The sequence below is a fragment of the Hermetia illucens genome, chromosome 5 (assembly GCF_905115235.1).
Source record: "Hermetia illucens chromosome 5, iHerIll2.2.curated.20191125, whole genome shotgun sequence".
NCBI lineage: Eukaryota > Metazoa > Arthropoda > Insecta > Diptera > Stratiomyidae > Hermetia > Hermetia illucens.
In genome coordinates, this window is record NC_051853.1 from 74,368,865 (window position 1) to 74,387,164 (window position 18,300).

Sequence of the window (18,300 nt, forward strand, 5' to 3'; positions counted from 1 at the left end):
GGTTTTGCAATAAAGTATGGCCTACGTGCTAAGTGCGAACTGACACACTTTATGTACTTAGATGATATCAAACTGTATGCTGGCAATGACGACCATCTTAGAAGTCTGTTGCGAATAATAGATATGTTCAGCCCTGAAATTCGGATGGAGTTTGGATTAGACAAGTGTCGAATCCAAGCCATTCGTAAAGGTCATCGCGAGCCGCATGCCAGGCATAGCATTAGTGACCTCCACATCAAAGCTATGACCGAAGCAGACTTCTACAAGTACCTAGGAATTCTGCAAGGAACCCATGCTCGAGTTGGTAATCTGAAGGATGCTCTGCTGTCTGAATTCCTGCGACGTGTAAAGCTGGTGCTGAAATTGCATCTCTCGGGGAAGAATAAAATAAGCGCGTTGAATGTATTCGCTATCCCTTCACTGGCTTATGCATTCGGAATATTGCCGTGGATGAAGACCGGCCTGGAAAACGTCCAGCGGCGGATACGGACAACTATGTCCAAATTCCGAATGCATCACCCAAAGTCTGCCGTGGAGCGGATGAACCTGCCTCGTGACATCGGAGGTAGGGGCGTGGTTGACGTGGCGGCACAACATGATCACCAAGTCGACTCGCTGCGCGCTTATTTTTACAGCAAAGAGCAGGCGAGTCCCTTGCATGCGGCTGTCTGAAAGGCAGACTGTGGGTTGACTCCACTTAACTTGAAGGATCGATTTTTCGAGTGGGGTGAAGTCAGACCAAGAGCGGATCGATGAATGGAAGTCGAAGGCAATGCACAGTAAACACGTGAATTGTCTTTGGCAGCCATTTGTCGACTTGTATTTGTCAAATAGATGGTTGTGTACTGGGGAGCTCTTTGCTGAAACGGAGCGATTCATGTGTGTTATTCAGGACGGCGTGGTCGCCACCCGAGCTTATAAAAAGCTCATCATGAACGAGCGGGTGGAAAACGATCAGTGCAGAATGCGTTAAAGACGTTAGACCATCTCATTTTTGGCTGCACTGTTATGGCATCGGTACAATACATCACCAGGCATAATGCTGTATGTAAGGTAATCTATCAAAACCATAGAAGCATGTTCTGATCACGGGAACATGTTCGGTTTGATGATATGAGTCGGGGACCGGAAATTTCTGACTGATCGCCATATTACACATAACAAACCTGACGGAATGTTAGTTGACAAGACGACTCGCTCCGCGTATATTATTGATGTTGCTATCCCCCATAACAGCAACATCGAACGAAAATATGTGAAGAAGAAAAAAAACTATGAGCCACTGGTTCTGGAAATCAAAGAAATTTGGCGTCTTGAGCGGGTGGTTGTAGTTCCCATAATATTGCCAGCTACAGGTACCTAAATCCTTCACGGCTTCCCTTGATGTCCTAGGACTTTCGCATAGTCTGGTTCAAACCATGCAGGAGTACACCATTCTGCACACGTACTCGGTGTTGCAGGGGTACTCGACGGATTCTCCCATTGACCTACCACCGGTCACTACCACCAGCGCCCGTTTGAATTTTAAGTAGGTAGGATCGTCCGAGCCTAAATGCTTGGCACTTAGTGCTAGTATTAGGTAAAATCCAGCATCTGCCGAGATTGTGGTAACTCGGGAATAATAATGGTAAAAAACACATGTCATGGGGCTTTTCGGATATTTGACTTCAAAGTGTATTGCCGTAACTGTCAAACGTTTTAATTGGTTCACTGCACCTAATTCTGCTAATGGCTTCCTTAGCACGACTAAGTAAAAGCTTTCTAAAGTCAATCTAAAATGTATGACTGATTCACGTTCTAATCTTTGTAATTTACTTTTCTCACTATTTTATCCATTATACAATAAAATCTTTGCATAAATACGCATTCGTGTGTAATCTTGTCTAAAACTCTTTTGAAATGTGGTAATGGAGTTTTTTTTAGCATTATTAAAAACGCTTGGAAATTAGAAATTAGATTTGCCCAAAATTGTTTACATCTTATTCTCGAGCTGGTGCTCCGTATCATTTAATTATGCGTTTCGCAATTCAAATAGACCGAAAAGACAGAAAAGTTGCTTCCGCCACTGCCGCCAATCGAAACAGCTGATCCCAGACAACAGCTGCTAATTAACAGTCGTTTACCAGGGGCTGCTGTCACCCTTAAGTTGACGTCTCCAGCTGTCAGTTGGCAATTACTGCCATTGGGTTGATTCCCGTAATTTGGCCTTTTGTTCTCGTATTTATCCCTTTTGTCACCGTTCCGCGACTCCATTTCACAACTCACCTATTTGATGAGAAGTCGAAGAGTCCCCTGTCCCAGAAATGAGCCACCAAGGACACGTGAACGCCGTGTTCAACGCCGATTTAGATCGGATAGAAGTGGCTCACTCGTCAACAAGTGATCTCCACTCGACAGGAAGTCAGAGTTTCCTCACAGATTCCCACACAAATTTTCGATTCACGCGAGCAGAATCGCCAGATGGAAGCCGTGTGGGAACGCCGAGTAATATGGTAAGAAGTCTACTTTGCTTTGCTGTCAGAAAAAGGCCTTGAACCCTCTGCAACAGGTCCGTAGGTGGTCGCAAAACCTGTCGAAGTTTGGAAAAGGAAAAAAGTCGATCCGCGAGAAGACTATCTACAGGTTGCCATCCAGGAAAAGTAAGTTATTCTGAGGATATATGATTTTACGTATCTGAGCATCGCCTCCCAGTCTTCCAGGTGGATGGCCAGCTCCTCGCCCAGAGTGACCTCGAAGTGGACGACCTGGCAAACGAAATCGAACAGCATGAGTACTTGATGCAAGACAGTGTGACCGGCGAACAACTGAGGATGTACGTTCCATCAATCCTTGCACTCATTTCCTCCCCAAATAAACAAATTCTCCTCTAGGGACACGATTCGCGCACTCCCGCACTCTCTGGCCACCAAGAGGCAGATCAAGGAGCGGCTTTCGGTCAGCATCACGCAACACGCTCAACAGGAGACGTCGACCGTCTTCAAGCGTACAAAGAACAAGACCATGAAGGCTGTGGTTCACTTCTGGAACAACGCGACGAGTTTCATTGGCGGATTGGAGCTCTGGTATGGGTCCATGAAGCAGATCGAGGGCCACTTTGGCAGTGGCGTGGGCACTTACTTCGTATTCCTACGTTGGCTCTTCTTACTGAATCTCTACTTGCTTTTATTCACATTCGCTTTCATCACTTTACCACAAATCACGTATAATGCAATCGAGAAAGAGGAAAGTACTTTGGGAAACACCAGTTCCGATAGAGTGTGGGATGTCCTAACCGGAGAGGTAAGCAAGGATTTAAAATTATCCAAGGATTACCGCTATAATCTAATGTATTATTAAGGCCTAACACATTATGTAGGGAAAAGGTAAGCTACTTTGTCATTTTCAGCATTGAATTTACCAAGCATCCATATGTGTTACTGCAAAATTTGTATTCATTTGCGCTTCCTGCAATTGGAAGTTCCCCCATCCCATTTTCATCCCCTCAACCTCGTAGTCGATGTATATTGTGATATTTCATGCTTCATGTTTAATGTTGACTGCTAAATAAAGTTATGTCTAAGTTATATTTGTAGATAAATGTTTGTGTTGGTGTTCATTATCTATCGTGAGGTTGTTCCGCCTTTCTAACTCCTCCTTTTCCAGGGCTTCATGAAACACTCGATCCTCTTCTACGGCGCCTACGCAAATGAAACGTTCAAGATAACGCCCCCAAAATACTACAGCCTCCCACACGCGTATTTTATGACCATGTTGTGCCTCTACATCTCAACGTTTGTCATCATATCAAGCAGGTAAGCCCCTAACCTAATCAAAATCAATTCATCTTTCTTTATTCTAATAATTTTCTGAATTTCTCTTAATCCATTCTCCTAGCATGGCACGATCATATCGGCGCAGTTTCATTGAAACCTCGGGCGGAATACGCCACATGTACACACATAAAATCTTCTGCGCGTGGGATTTTGGCATATCAAACTCGAAAGCGGCTCAACTGAAACATTTAAGTATCGCGAACGAACTGAGGGAAATCCTTCAAATGATCAACAACACCGAAATTAAGTTGACGAAACTGCAACGGTTTTGGATAGCATGCACACGGACGACAGCTCATCTATTGGTTTTCGGGATGATTATCGGATTAGGTGTCGGAATGTGGATGCTATTGCAGGTAAGGTATTTAGCCATCATCATCAAAAGCGCAACAACCGGTATCCGGTCTAGGCCTGCCTTAATAAGCAAACTGCAGACATTCCGGATTTGAGCCGAGGTCCACCAATTATATATCCCTAAAAGCTGTCTGGCATCCTGACCACGTCTTCTTCTTCTACCATAGATATTGCCTTTATATACTTTCCGAGCTGGATCATCCTTTTTCATACTCCCACTGCAACCTGTCGAGCCGGATTTTATTCAAATTTTTCGCAGAATTCTTCTCTCAAACGCGGTCAAGAGTTCGCAATTTTTCTTGCTAAGAACCTAAGTCTCGAGGAATACAAAAGGGCTGGCAAGGTCATTGTCTTGTACAGTAAGAGCTTTGACCCTCTGATTAGACGTTTCGAACGGAACAGTTTCTGTAAGCTGAAATAGGCTCTGTTGACTGCCAACAATCATACGCGGATTTGAGCGTCGTAGCTGTTATCGATTGTGATTTTTTACCCTAGTTAGGAAACTATCAACGTTCTCAAAGTTCTGGTCTCCTATCTTTATTGTTCTCGTTTCATCGCTGCGATTTAATGTTGTTGGTTGTTCGGTTTTTGATGCTGACGTAGCCACCATAAACATATTTCGTCTGGTCTTCGTTACTATGCAGCTTAAGATCTTGCGCGGTCCTCTCGTTCTGGATGAAGGCAGTTGACTGTCGGCAGCGTCTAATGAGTTGCCTCTGCCCTGAACGAAACCGTCAGTCAACTTTTTTAATAAACTTGGGTGATTAACCCGAAAAGGAGGAATCCGGAAGGTCTCTAAGTGGTCCGGTCCGGCATCATGTGGATGCGGACTCAGGACTCCCAGCATCCTCAACAATGGATGAAGGCAGTCTGTACGTCTGGGGTCATTCTTCTCACGATGTCGATATCGTCAGCATAGGTCAGTAGTTGGGTGAACTGAAAGAGGACAGTACCTCCCGCATTTACCTCAACATCACGGATCACTTTTCCCAGGGCTAGGTTAAAACGGGTGCACGATAAAGCATCTCCTTGTCTTAGACGGTTGTTGATGTCGAATGATCTCGAAAGTGATAATAATAATCGTTGGTGCAACAATCCACGTTCCATGAGAAAGTGCTAAATGTTAGTCCATTTTTCATTGCCGGGTCCGCCGTTTTGTTGTCAATCCTCTCCGAGGCCGCTTTTGTGGCTTCATAACAAGTTGTTTTCCATATAGGGTTGTCAGCCCTACCCAACTCTGCACAATTTACATCGTTTTTAGCCGCGGGAGACTGGCCTTCATCCTTCTCCGTCTGCAGCTTTTCGCTAAGTGCTAAGGGTTTTTGGGGATCTTAACAAATGCTATGGTTTAGACTTACTTCCGCAGCAGCCGAAAATGCTCTATTAGAGGCATGGATTATTTTGTTATCGTGTTCAACCAATTTCGCCCTTACGCGTTTTGCCTAAAAATCATATACTGTGCATTATGGAAAAGAGAGAATCACCCGCTTTCCATCCCCCATGGAGGGTAATCAGTAGTTGCCATGGATGCCAAACTGCGACCATGTCTTTCGTCAACCACGAGCACTGAGCTATCTCAAAACTTTAGCAAAAGAGACGATGTTAATCGTACAGGTCTACTGAAGTATCCCCTTGACACAGGCATTTTCTCAAGAGATGTTAGTTCTCAATTTCCTTTTTAAGGTTTTGTGTAAAACAACTTATCTTATTTCTGATATTGGATGAAACACTGAGGGCTCAAAATGTGTGCCCGAAAAAGGGAGACAGGTCTCGCTTTCAGAACATATTCAACCGAGAAATCTAAAAACAAATACACTGTGATGCATCTATATGAAATCTAGGCCTGAAAATACATCCCGTTCCGATATCTCCATCTACAAAATCTCTCTTACTAATCCGAACACGAATTTAATTATTCAGTCGATCAAAAAATTCACCGGGCAATATTAACGAAAATACCTATTCCACCGTCACAAGAATTTCCTGAGCACTTTCTTTTCTGATATTGCAACATGCTGGCCGATGCACCAGTTAGCAGTTTTGGTTTAATTTTGCAATAAACTACTAAAAATGGATAATATCCCACGCCAAACAGTAAATTATTAATGACAAGGTTAGTTTACAATACAAATGTATTATATCGAAATCAAGTATTAGCTTAGGTTAATGGGTTTAGTGAAATACCTACGTGTGCTGGTTACAATGTTTGTATATATACATATTGTCCAATATTGGTTGTCGGGTAATTTTGAATATTCAATATCGATTTGATTGGTAAACGATTCACGGGACCATTTCCTTAAAACTGTTGATAAGAGGCAGTTGCCTCCCGCCGGGTACTCGGAACTGCTTTCCCCAAACTCCCGGCTTCCTATCCTTTAGAGACAGGTGACTCACAGAGCTGGGTGCCCCTCTCGTAGTTAGCCTCCTCCTTCTAACCCAAAGCCCAATAGCACCCATAACGATACCCTACCCCCAACAACAAATCTACCCCGACGCATTCGTGCGAAACATATTGTAAAGACCTTCCTTCCGACCCCAACGTGTCTTCCAAATTTTGCTTCAGTGCCCTTATTTTCCCAGTATCCCATTCCGATGCAATTATTTTTAGATATCAGGTTCAGTGAAACTGGGTGTCGCGGTCAGATATTGTTTATTCCAATTCATTACTGGACCTCGGAGTATGCTTGTATAGCGATCCAAGATTGGCGCACTTGTATAGCAGTCGATCGAATGCAAAATCCGAAAAACCGAAAGCAAAATCCGTTCAAAAAGTTAGTAGTCATAAGTAATTGCGCCACTATCGTCCTCAATAGCGGATGAACAACAATTTATGGCTAGGTTCGCAATTTACTGCACTATATTCACAATATGACACAACTTTATACTTTAAAACTGCTCGCATGTCTAAAATACATTTTTTTCTTCTTAAGGTAATTAAAAAATTGTAATTGAATTTTTTTTAACCAGAATTTATTGCAATGGAAATTCAATTACAAGGTAAGGAAACGTGTGATTTGTTGCTGACAAGAACAACATTCAACAAATCAAAATAGAGTTATTCATTGGCTAAAACTAAAGAATATTTATAATATATTACGGATTGTTGTAGCGGCGTAGAATTCTACCGCATCCTTCTCGAAGCAGAATTTGCTTTTGAACGCACTTATCAAAAGTCCACGAAATGGAACATAGGCCCATCCCAAATGAGATTCCTGTGACCGGGGGTTGTAATAATTGCGACGTGAGAAAGTCACTTTTATTAGATCGTCCTTCTCCCAGGCTATCTCCGGATGAACCTCGAAAATACCCTTGGGCTATTACCTCAGATACTTCAACAATTTCTCCACAGGCTTAAGATTGGTTAGTTTAGTTAGGTTCCTCCTTTTTCGGAAAGAGAGGAACCAATTGGCGCATTGCCCGATGAACCTCCTTCCTGCTCGCTCTTTTAAGATTGATTGGGGTTACGATCAGGAAAGGTTTCAGCCATTCTCCAGTTCAGCGGACTATGGTACTTTTCTAAAAAACCATAAAAAAAAACATTTTTTCATAAATATCTTTTTTGTAACTACTCGTATTCGAATTTAGTCCAACATTGATTTGCAACTCCTTGATTCGCAGCCATTTTTTTGTCGCAGGTAGATTCTTCCTAACGCCTTTGCCCAGGCATACGTAGCTCCCGCTGAATCAGTTAATGTGTGAGAATTAAAACCTGAAGATCGCAGTGTGCTGCTGGGTATGAAAGTCCTCGTACGTCAGGTTCGCCACCGAAGGCATCTTCTCACATAGCGTTTGAAACTACCGACCGCGGCCTCGAACAATCCTTTATAATAGCTAGCCCTTGGGCGCCAGAAAATACGCTACTGCGCCATATTCTCCTCGAGACTGGTTAGCTATTGCTGCCAAGTTTTGTCTAAAACTTCGTTGTCAGACACTACTGACCTCGGATGACCTCGTCGGCTTCCGAATCTTCAGAAAGCGTTCAGATACGCATTTGTATTAAGATCGATGCACGCTTCCAGATGTAGAGCCTTGGTGGAGAGATATACAAAAATAACAACGTATATCATCATAGGTTTCGAGTTCCGGAGAAAACCACTTTTTATTTGGATAGGACCGCATAGATCGGTCCCCACATTTTCGAATACGAAATAGTGAGTCACCCTTTACGCTGGTAGTTCTGCCATCTTCGGCTCCACCGTTTGTGCTCTCAATCGAGTACATTTTACACACGTTCTGATCAATTTGTTGATCGTTGTTGCAGGGTGGAAACGTTCTCTCGAATCAATGTCACAATCAGTCCTATACCACAATGATCATGCACTTGTCTAATCAATAAATCCGTTAAATGAAATTTACCCGTGAGGTGAGTCGTATCTTCTCCCCGTACACCTGATCAGTATGGCTGACAGCTAACTCTTCCCGGGCGACTGAACGGAGGCCAAGCAAAACGAAAGGCAAGACTTGCAGCATCCCAGCATCCCATTGCACCGCCACAAGAGAGCAGATTTGAATTGCATTCGCTGGTCTGCGATTATTGCGGCTGGAACTCCAAAGGGTGATATTTACTGCGACACTGCTAATGATAGTCCAGCATAGCTGACCGTGAAGTAACGAATGGTTGAATTTTCAACATTTTGTGGTAATTGCGTGTTTGATAGTAGTGTTCGAAAAACGCCTTGATTCAGGAGGTGCTGGGAGTTAGACTATTCCTATCTTAGAATACGAGAGTCGGTCATAACTATCCTGTTCGTGGTGGCTGGAGATGGTAAGTGTATCGTGCCTCAAAACATATCTAAGCTAAATTTACAATAGCCCCGACCCTTGGACGGTGATTGACGACCTTCTATCTTCGCAAACTGCATGTGTTGTGGGTTGTTTGAGTGCAAAAATCCATCGTTTTTGCTGGACAGTCGTTGCCAATATTCCTTGCCTTCAAGTTGGCGATTTTGTACTCGCCGATATGTGAACTATTGTTATTTAATTCATATTAGCGAAATACCTAATTGTAATAGATCGGATGTAATTATTCGCAAATGTGCGTTATTTGCCTGAGAACGATACAATCGCTTAGTTCCCGGTCGTTCATCATGTAATAATTGTCACAATATAGACTGAGGACAAAGATTGGGAATGATAGCTGTATCGCAACCAGAGTGTCGTTCGTGAAGCCGGGAATCAATACGAGTTTGGAAAGATCGAAACTCTGATGTAATTATTGGAAATTTAAGATGGAAAACGACAAAGTCATTGTGAATCTAACTTTGCGTGGACATCAGTTTGTAGATTGACGGTGGTTGAAGTTTGCTCTTAATGGCACGAATTTCTTGTGCCAATCGATCTAGAGTTAAAAGCCTTGGGTTGATTTGTCGATGATGTGCGTCGATTAGTGTCTCCGCACGTGCAGTTTGAATCTGATTAATTTTCTTCAAAGCAAGTATAACTTCAATTATTATAAGTTGATAGTTAATAATTTCATCCGTTTCGATGCTGCTATTCAGTTGACCCAGCTGAGAATCCAGCTCCTCCTTCTTCGGCATTACAGCATGATTTAAAATTCATTTTATTGATCGTAATGTCAATGATTGCAGTCTGATTTTTTTTGCAAGGACACTAGGTCTTCCCGGTGCCCTTAGCATATTCTTCATCTAGAATCCCAAACAGCGAGTTGGCGATGTTCCCTGCAATATTAGGTGGTCCTCTTTTCACCCGATGAGTTCGCAGAGATTTCGTCGTTCATTTGATTTATTTGTGAAATTATTGATTGGAATGATATGTTACGAGACCTGGTCTGGCAGAATGATTACAACATCTGGATTCCCTTCTCCAACATTTTGTTCTCATTGCAGTATTGTTGAAGATGATAGTAGTAGTGTGACTTCAGCTTTACCGTTCCAATGTTATCACAATGAATACTCAGTCGATTTGCAGAATTTTCCATTTGAACTATTTGATTTGAAGGTAATTTTGTCGTGACCGCATAATTGGCTGAGAATCTTAAGCATGCGATGAATCAAGTGACCATAGCCGAACCTAATGTTGCCGTCTTCCTCGGTGTTCATTGGTTGCTTCAGAGCGTATGTTCCTTTCCTCAGTAGTTGTGGATGTTGTCGATTTGTTGGTTATCTACGCTAGTTCTGTTTCGGGCTCTGCATCGTTTTCAATGAGGAGCGGAGCTACTCGATGAATTGCAATGACAAGCAACTGAAGAGGTGGAAAGAACACTTCACCACCGATGAGATTCCTCCTCTTGAGGATACTACAGACTGCTTCCCCAAACAGAAGAAAAATCATTTCGGATATACATGCACTCAAACGGAGTAAAGGGGCTTCACCGGCTGCCCGCACAGTTATTTATCGCTGCTACTTCCACTCGTAAAGAAATTTTGGGAAACCTATACCGTTCCTAGGAAGAGAGAGGTGAGCGTTAAGATTCCGTTTTGAGGGCGACAATTGCAAGGGTATCTGCGTGCTCCGTCCCGTCCCAAAAGATATAATCCTGGAATGTATCAAAGAACATTTCGAAAGTTTGATCGGCAGAGAGAGAAGCCTCTTCTTCTTCTTCTTGCATTGAACACATCAACACCCTACAGATAATTTTGGAATAGTGCGTGGAGGTTAGATCTTCGCTGCATCTGCTCTTCACCAATTTGGAGAAGGCTTTCGATAGCGTGAACAGAGAGTGTATCTGGCATGCTGTACGCACAAGGGGCAATCAAGCAGTGACGTGGCGATTTCAACCTTCAGGGACATGTAGATATTAAACCGAAAACAGTGCGGATCTGGAATAAAGCCCACTAGGCCAGACTATTACCGGACAGAAGTCTAGCATGGATTGCAAGGATGGCAGCTTTTTGCATCTCCACGTATACATAGTCCAGCCCTTAGATCGTCTTCAGCGACTTATGTAGATCTTGCGTCGGGATCTTGCGTCGTCGATGAAATTACAGCTGGGACTACTTGTATCTTTTATAGTTTCCATGTCTGCTTCATTGATGAATGATACAAGGAGCCGCAATTCTGATTTTTTTTCTGGCTGTGGTCGGGTCTTTTATGATTAACACTATGGTCGGTGGTAATAGTGTGATCCTACAATAGTCTTAACCGATAATTTTCTAACATATATATATAATCTGATGAAAATAGTTTGCCAATATCCTGTAAGTGCTCTTGAACTGCTAAACTTCTCCTGACTACTGCGTTCACAGAGTGTCTAATAGATGGAGTTTTTGAGTTGCTCCTTTGATTAGTCCGGTAAATTGACGACTCCACACAGAGATCAAGTGAAAGATCTTGGAAAATTTGTTGCCTAGTTAGTAAGGCAACCCGGTTATCATTCACTATCACCTGGTATTGGTTAAGGACTTTCTGTTCCTGAACATGACTTAATTCCGCGTAACGAGTTATAAACACATGATGTAGCCGATGTTTGTACCCTGCTGAATTCCCTTCCAAATCTGTGACACGGCAATAGGCGCGGACGATAAATTCGTTTAGTTGATTCTTCCAAACCATACAACGCCTTAGTTTTTCATCCCTGGTGATTGACGGCAGAACCACCAAAACATCCAAGGTCGAAGAGCGGCTCTAGTGTTGTTGAGCCATTCTCAATCATGTTGGGTGCTGTCTCCGTGTCCCTGGGGTCCTATTTATAGAATTTAAATTGTTATCGCCATTTTCTTCATATAAGTAATCGGCAGTAAGCACTCAACTCTGCTACAGAGGGCGAATGCTACAGTGTTCCACTGTTACCCCCGAAGGTAGAGAAGGTATTGTAACCTATTGTAAGGTCACTGCAATTTATCCCATAGACTGTCGATTCCGTCACCTCGGATTACGAATTTTTTTAAGACGCTTTACTCCACCAGAAGAGAGGAAAGGGTTAAAGAAGGCGAACACAAAAGGAAACGTTCTGCTTATCTGCAGCTACTTATTTACAAGATTAACTTGCGATATTAATAACTGACCGGGTGGGCCAAGTCATTATCCGCAATCCATGGCACGCGCCTGATCGCATGCAGCTTTTCATTTGTAACTCAAGTCGGGATTAACCTGGTATATCAAGTATATATAATTTGAAGCGGCTTCCGGCGTTCGACCCCGTACAAACTAAGCCCATTGGTCCATTTGTTCTCGGGAGGATATCTCTAAATAAGTTTACAACCGAACATTCATGAACATATTTTATTGCTGAACATCAAAATTATGCTGAAATTGAAATACCTTATCCAATTAGCATAAAGTTCATCAATCAATTGGTTTCTTTCCATTTTCAGGAACTCGCTAACGAAGGTGATACTTCTACGTGGACCACACTTTATCTTCCTCTCTCCGTTAATATAACAATGATAATTCTGCAGAATGTTTTCTCCTGGATAGCGCAGTAAGTTTTCTTTCGCTTTTTATCAAACCACACTCAATTACCATCCCACTTTATTCCAGCATGGAGGATTACAACACACCACAAAGAACTCTTCATGTAACTTTATTCCGCAATTTCCTATTAGAGGCTGTGATAGTGGGAGTTCTTGTTTATTTCTGGCTGCAAAAAGCCCACTCCGAGGTATATTCCAAATCAAAATTTAACAACGGAAAGCATTCTCAAAAGCCACGTTTCATTGCAGTGCTGGGAAACATCAATTGGTCAAGAAATTTATCGGTTGATCCTGATGGATTTCATTATTTCTATTCTAGGTACATCTGCCGTCCAAGCCTGCCAAGGGTTGTTGAATCTGTAAGATACTACGATACTACGATTGGAATGTAAAGTCTCATTAACCTTGACTTAACTTTCAGCAAATATCCAGAATTTATTCAAGTTCCCGAGTTCGACATTTCACGAAAAAGTTTGGGATTAGTTTATAATCAAACCCTTCTATGGGTTGGTTTGTTGTTTGCTCCAATGATAGCTCTTGTTGTGACTATTAAGATGATTCTCACATTTTACATTAAGAAGCTAACACTAATCTACTTCTGCAAAACTCCAAAGCATGTATGGCGTTCAGCTCAAACTCAAACGCTTTATCTGGTATTCTCATTTCTGTCGTTGCTGGGAGTGATCGTTGCTCATGGATATATTATGACACAGTAAGTACGAAAACCAATAAGTTTTTGAACCAAATGTCTTCTTAATAATTTCGATGTTGTTGCGAAAGTAGTGATAAAGCCCAAATTGTTAGAACGGACATGAATAATTTGTTTGAAATTCCCAGAGTTCCAGTAAGCAAAACTTGCGGTCCATTCCGTAACAAACACTACATGTTCCAAATATTCATCGAAGGCGTTCTTGCATTGCGTGCCAACCATTGGGTTTGGCGATTGATTATGCTCCTTGCCCGTCCAGCTGTCATGGGTGGAATTCTGCTGACTATGAGTGTTTTAGTCTACTATCTGCGCTCCAAGTCAAAAGCACGTATCGGCATGGTAAAGCTTTTGAAGGAAATGCTCTACATGGAAGCGAAAGACAAGGAGTTCTTGCTATCCTGCATTACTCGGATTACACAGGATAAGGAGTGGCTCTTCGAAGATGAACAGGTGAAAGATGAAAGACGTGGCAGGCACAACTATGCAGAATCGAGCTCAACGTGGAAATATGAAAGACCTTTACGAAATGGTGCTACCATCCGTAGCCGACGCATATAGAATCGCTTTTTTCTGTTGAGTAATTAGTAATCAGTATTACTAGGGAAACTATCTTTAGAATATTAGAAAATTGGTTTTACATGTTTCTCGGTTTTTAACGACACTTAGTACAATATTTATTTGTATACTTATTTAGATGAAAATATCATTTTATCATTTTTAAATATAACTACTAAACAAAACTGCATTCGTTTTTGGCTGGTACATATAGCGTTTGAAGTTTATATAGACAGACCAACTTTATCGGTTTTTAGAAATGTGTTGTGCGCTTGCCCGAGAAATTCATATTCTTCTACAGCTTGAGAGGTATCCCATGTTCAGCCTTAAAACAGGACGCGCCGTTCAATTGCGTCATGGTGACTTCAGTTTATCCCCAACTGAATTTTTTACTGCAAATAAGACACTTAAGCCAGATCACGCAACAAACTGAGCAATCAATTAGACGACAATCGTTTGTTGACCACTGAAAATCACCAGCAGGTATGCTATCGACACGTCCATTCACTAATCCATGTCGAAACATCATGCAAACACGTAATTGCTGTTGCGTCAAGCTAATTGAAAAACCGTAACGATGCATTGCAAAAGTTGAAAGAAAACACAATTGGGGAAATGAAACATAAATCTGAAATCAGAAACCAGTTGAAATGAAGGCTTTCAATCAATCCAATGAAGATATTGTATAATGAGATAATGTGGACCCTCCGTTTCATTCTTAGATGAAAGTCTAACTGGAACAGAAAAAGCGTATCGAAAAAAACGGAATGACAGACAAACAGATGGCGAATATAATAGGTAAGATAAGTCAACCCAATGGCAAATCAGCACGTTCATTGTCTATGAGTCATGTGTGAATCAAATTAGGTCGTCGTTAGACGTCCAGGAATCATATGTGATCTGTTTCTTTCCTTTTAAGTTGAAGCTATTGTTAAAAACGTGCTATAATGGATGTTTAATGAAGTCAAATAAGCGCAGTATTCAGTCGTATGTGACTCATGAACATTTTGTAAAGACAGGTAAACATGGTGCGTAAATAAAAAGGTTTAATTTTATTATCTATCCCCCCAATAATTGTCACTTCTAACATCTTCATCTTCCAAATGCAAACGTATACAGCCAGTCACGTAAAACAGTTTATCATATCATAATTCATATAAAATTTATTCAATAAATATTTTTATACACATGCACACATAAAAGGTGTTGCGAGACAATACCGAAAAATATTAGTAAGGAGTCCAATCTCCAACGTGGCATCTCCTTTTCGGCGCATTCGGTCGGCAGCAATTGTCAAATGCGGTGAAGATGCTATTTTCCCGTTTCCTGACTGTGTCAGATCCTGTCCTCGTTTTCTGAAATGAATTGGCGCTTGGCAGTCTATCTCGACCTCCACGTGGTGATCGCTGGGAGTGCTTAATAAAAACCTGTAGACGTGAAAGGATGAAGGTGAGTCTCTCGCACCTAGCAACGGAACAAATTGTACAAATAAATCTCTCTGGAAGAAAGCCGCTACACCATATAGTGGCTATCCGCAAAACCATGCGCTTGGAGTAGCTTCCTAGTCAGACAAAGAAGAAACCTCCCACTTCTGATACCCGTTCTCCCGAGTGGTGTATTTCCAAGAGACTCTTTATAGATTCAACTTCGGAATTCGCGAAAGTTCTATCCGGTTTTCTAAGAGATTCCAACTCAGCCGACTCTTATTAAGGACTCTGCACAGTCTGGAAGTCTCCCTTTCACTTTCCAGCTCCTCACAGCAAACTCTAAAGCGGTCTCGCTTTAAACGTTTTACAAGCCTCTTATATTCACGCTGTGAGTTCCGGAAGTTTAACTAGTCTCTATTCTTCTTCCTTTTACAATCAGGATTTAGAAGTCGTCTGGCATATTTCCTCAGTCTTTTAAGTTCTCGGTTCCAGAATGGAAGCATTTTACTGCTTTGACCTAGGGAAATAAGATTAACCTCTTCCAAATGCTATAAAAGTAGGGTCCCAACCTAAAATCAAACAGCTTCTCACCACTAGGATTGTATTTGCTACGGCCCCAACAAATATCCTGAGCTTTCGCTTCACAACCTATTAAAAGTTCAAGGCCAGTTGATTCTTCATACACTACCTCATCCCTTATTTCTTGTGCCGGCGATAGACACAAAGAATCACAGGATAAATAAGCAGAGGCAATTATGACGTCTCTCCTCTTGCCATTAACCTAGTATTGTAAGTTGAATGTAACTAGGTACTGGTAACTGTCTCAGCATGGTTGCGTCTAACGATTTTGGTATCAGGACGCATGCCCTCAGTCTCGAGGCATGTTTCCACATACCGGAATTAAACCAGTTCGTCCACATCATCAGCTTCCCTTTCTTCAGTTTTCCTTGGTAGAGGTGGAGAAGAAGATTCTGACAGGCAAGCCTTTAATCCTTTCTCCTCTACGACTGAAGTTTCCTTCTGCGGATCCTTACTTTTCCGGTTTCTGGAAATATTAAGCAACAATGTCACTGACATTCCAGCTGTGGTCAGGTTTCCAGTTCCTCTTATTAAGGAAGTTGCTGCACCATCTTTTCTGGCCGACCGAACCGTAGACATCGGGCTCAGGCTTTCCACTGAAGTGCATGCGTGGGCGTTCACAGTTCCCACCTTCTCATCATATTTCTGAGAAAAGTATCACTATTCAGTATATCAAGTCATCGTTGTTCCGGCCGGCCTTTTGGTCGTTTCCCATCGACTTCGATACTCATACCAATCTTGACAATGAATTCGCAATCTCTCTTGTAATTTTTTACGATCGGAAAAAACCCCATATCGATCGCGGATATCCTCATTTCGGATGTGATCATATGCCACTGATCCAACCAAGCATCGTCGTTTCCATTAGCGGCGTTCATAATCTTTCATAGTCAGCCAACACTCAAAACCATAGAACGTGACATGGAACACGATACTGCAGTAAGTTTTAGATTTGAGCGCGTTCGTTGATACGTGGTCCTTAAGAAAGGCAAGTTACGGAACGTCACTTCATGCACGTTGTGTTAATGTGTGAAACAATTTTATAACGCAGCTTACCATTGGCTAATAGCATTGATTCGTAATACTAGACATAAATCTTGGGAACACCTGATGAGCGGCTTGGCCAGGAACTGGATGATATCGGATGAATCTTCTATTTCGGATCACAAAATAATTAGATTCGATATTTAGGGCAACTCGGAAGTAAATAGAATGATAAAGAATCCCAGGAGGACAGACTGGGACTCCTACACAACTCACCAAGGGGACAATATGGCTCATCTACAGGTGACATCAGGAGCAAAGTAGAGCTGGAAATAGTATCGGAAGGCCTGAACAGAGTCGTCATTGATGCGTATGAGGCCAGCTATCCGACTATGACTGTCAAATGATCAAGGAACGCAACTTGATTAAACAAAAATCTAGCCAGTATGAGAAAAGAGGCTCGAAAACTCTTCGACTGGGCAGAGATACAAAAGAGCACTGACGACGTTTAGCAATGCGATCAGGGAAGCAAAACGATACAGCTTCTGGGAATTCTGTGAAGGGATAGAACAACCAGAAGCATCCAGGCTATATAGCGTTGTAGCCAAAAGCAAGGCAATACCCTTTGTCTGTCTGAAGAAGGAAAGTGGTTAATTTGCCGAGAATGAGGAAGACAGAGTAAATCTGCTTCTCAGAACTCATTTGCCAGGATCCTACCCCACGGCAAAAGGCAATAGAATTCTGACTGACAACCCATCAACGAACAGAAAGCGAAACGGTGAATTCAAAACTAACAAAAGAGGTACACTCGGAAGCTAGTGTGAAATGAGCAGTTCGAACCTAAACTCACTGAAATCTACCAGAGTAGGCACAATTTTCCCAGCACTACCCTAGAGAGGCCTAGAAATTATCTTATCTTTTCTAAGACTGGTAAGGGCAGCATAACCTCGGTATATATACCTAGGACATAGAGGCGTAAAGGGTGGACTTTATTCCGAAACCGGGAAAAAAGAATGCTTTTCACTATATATCTTTGTTGCTGCAGAGAAAGCTGCTTTGGAGAAAGTCATAGACGACTATATTAGAACTAACGGTTTATTGCGTAATCCCCTACATCCGTGTCAACACGCTTACTCGGCAGGACGGTCAACGGAAATTGCGCTGTATCAACTGACGCATGTAGTACGGGATACCATAGAAGCAAAGGAATCAGCTCTGTGTGCGTTGTTGAACATCGAAAGAGCGTTCGATAACATGTCGCACACAGAGATACAAGATGCCCCAATCCGCATGGGAGTGGAAAACACCCTGGCTCTCTACATGGCCATAATGTTAGAGAATAAGCAAATAAAAGTACCAAGAAGTACAAATTCTGTTGTCATCAAGGTTGTTCATAAGGTGGAGTATTATCACCATTAATGTGGAGCATGGTAGTGGATGAACTCCTAGAAGAGCTAACAAACACTGGAATACAAGTCCATTGTTACGCAGATGACATTGTTTTC

At 42.1% G+C, this 18,300-nt stretch overlaps 1 protein-coding gene across 1 annotated transcript; it reads left to right on the top strand.

Annotated features, from left to right (window-relative positions):
• Window positions 1-2,157: 2,157 nt before the first annotated feature.
• On the top strand, window positions 2,158-13,990 carry LOC119657880 (transmembrane channel-like protein 5). Its single transcript, XM_038065011.1, has 11 exons — window positions 2,158-2,492; window positions 2,549-2,639; window positions 2,692-2,812; window positions 2,871-3,279; window positions 3,643-3,791; window positions 3,874-4,168; window positions 12,443-12,549; window positions 12,609-12,729; window positions 12,791-12,900; window positions 12,963-13,253; window positions 13,379-13,990. The coding sequence occupies exons 1-11, from the start codon at window positions 2,304-2,306 to the stop codon at window positions 13,806-13,808; spliced, it is 2,313 nt and encodes a 770-aa protein (XP_037920939.1). The 5' UTR covers window positions 2,158-2,303; the 3' UTR covers window positions 13,809-13,990.
• The last annotated feature ends 4,310 nt before the right edge of the window (window positions 13,991-18,300 follow it).

Excerpts from the sequence above, each read along its gene's own strand:
- LOC119657880 (XM_038065011.1), top strand. The coding sequence starts at position 2,304 with ATGAGCCACCAAGGACACGTGAACGCCGTGTTCAACGCCGATTTAGAT. Across the intron at positions 2,640-2,691 it reads CAGGTTGCCATCCAGGAAAA|TCTTCCAGGTGGATGGCCAG; the intron begins GTAAGTTATTCT and ends ATCGCCTCCCAG. Across the intron at positions 13,254-13,378 it reads CATGGATATATTATGACACA|AGTTCCAGTAAGCAAAACTT; the intron begins GTAAGTACGAAA and ends TGAAATTCCCAG.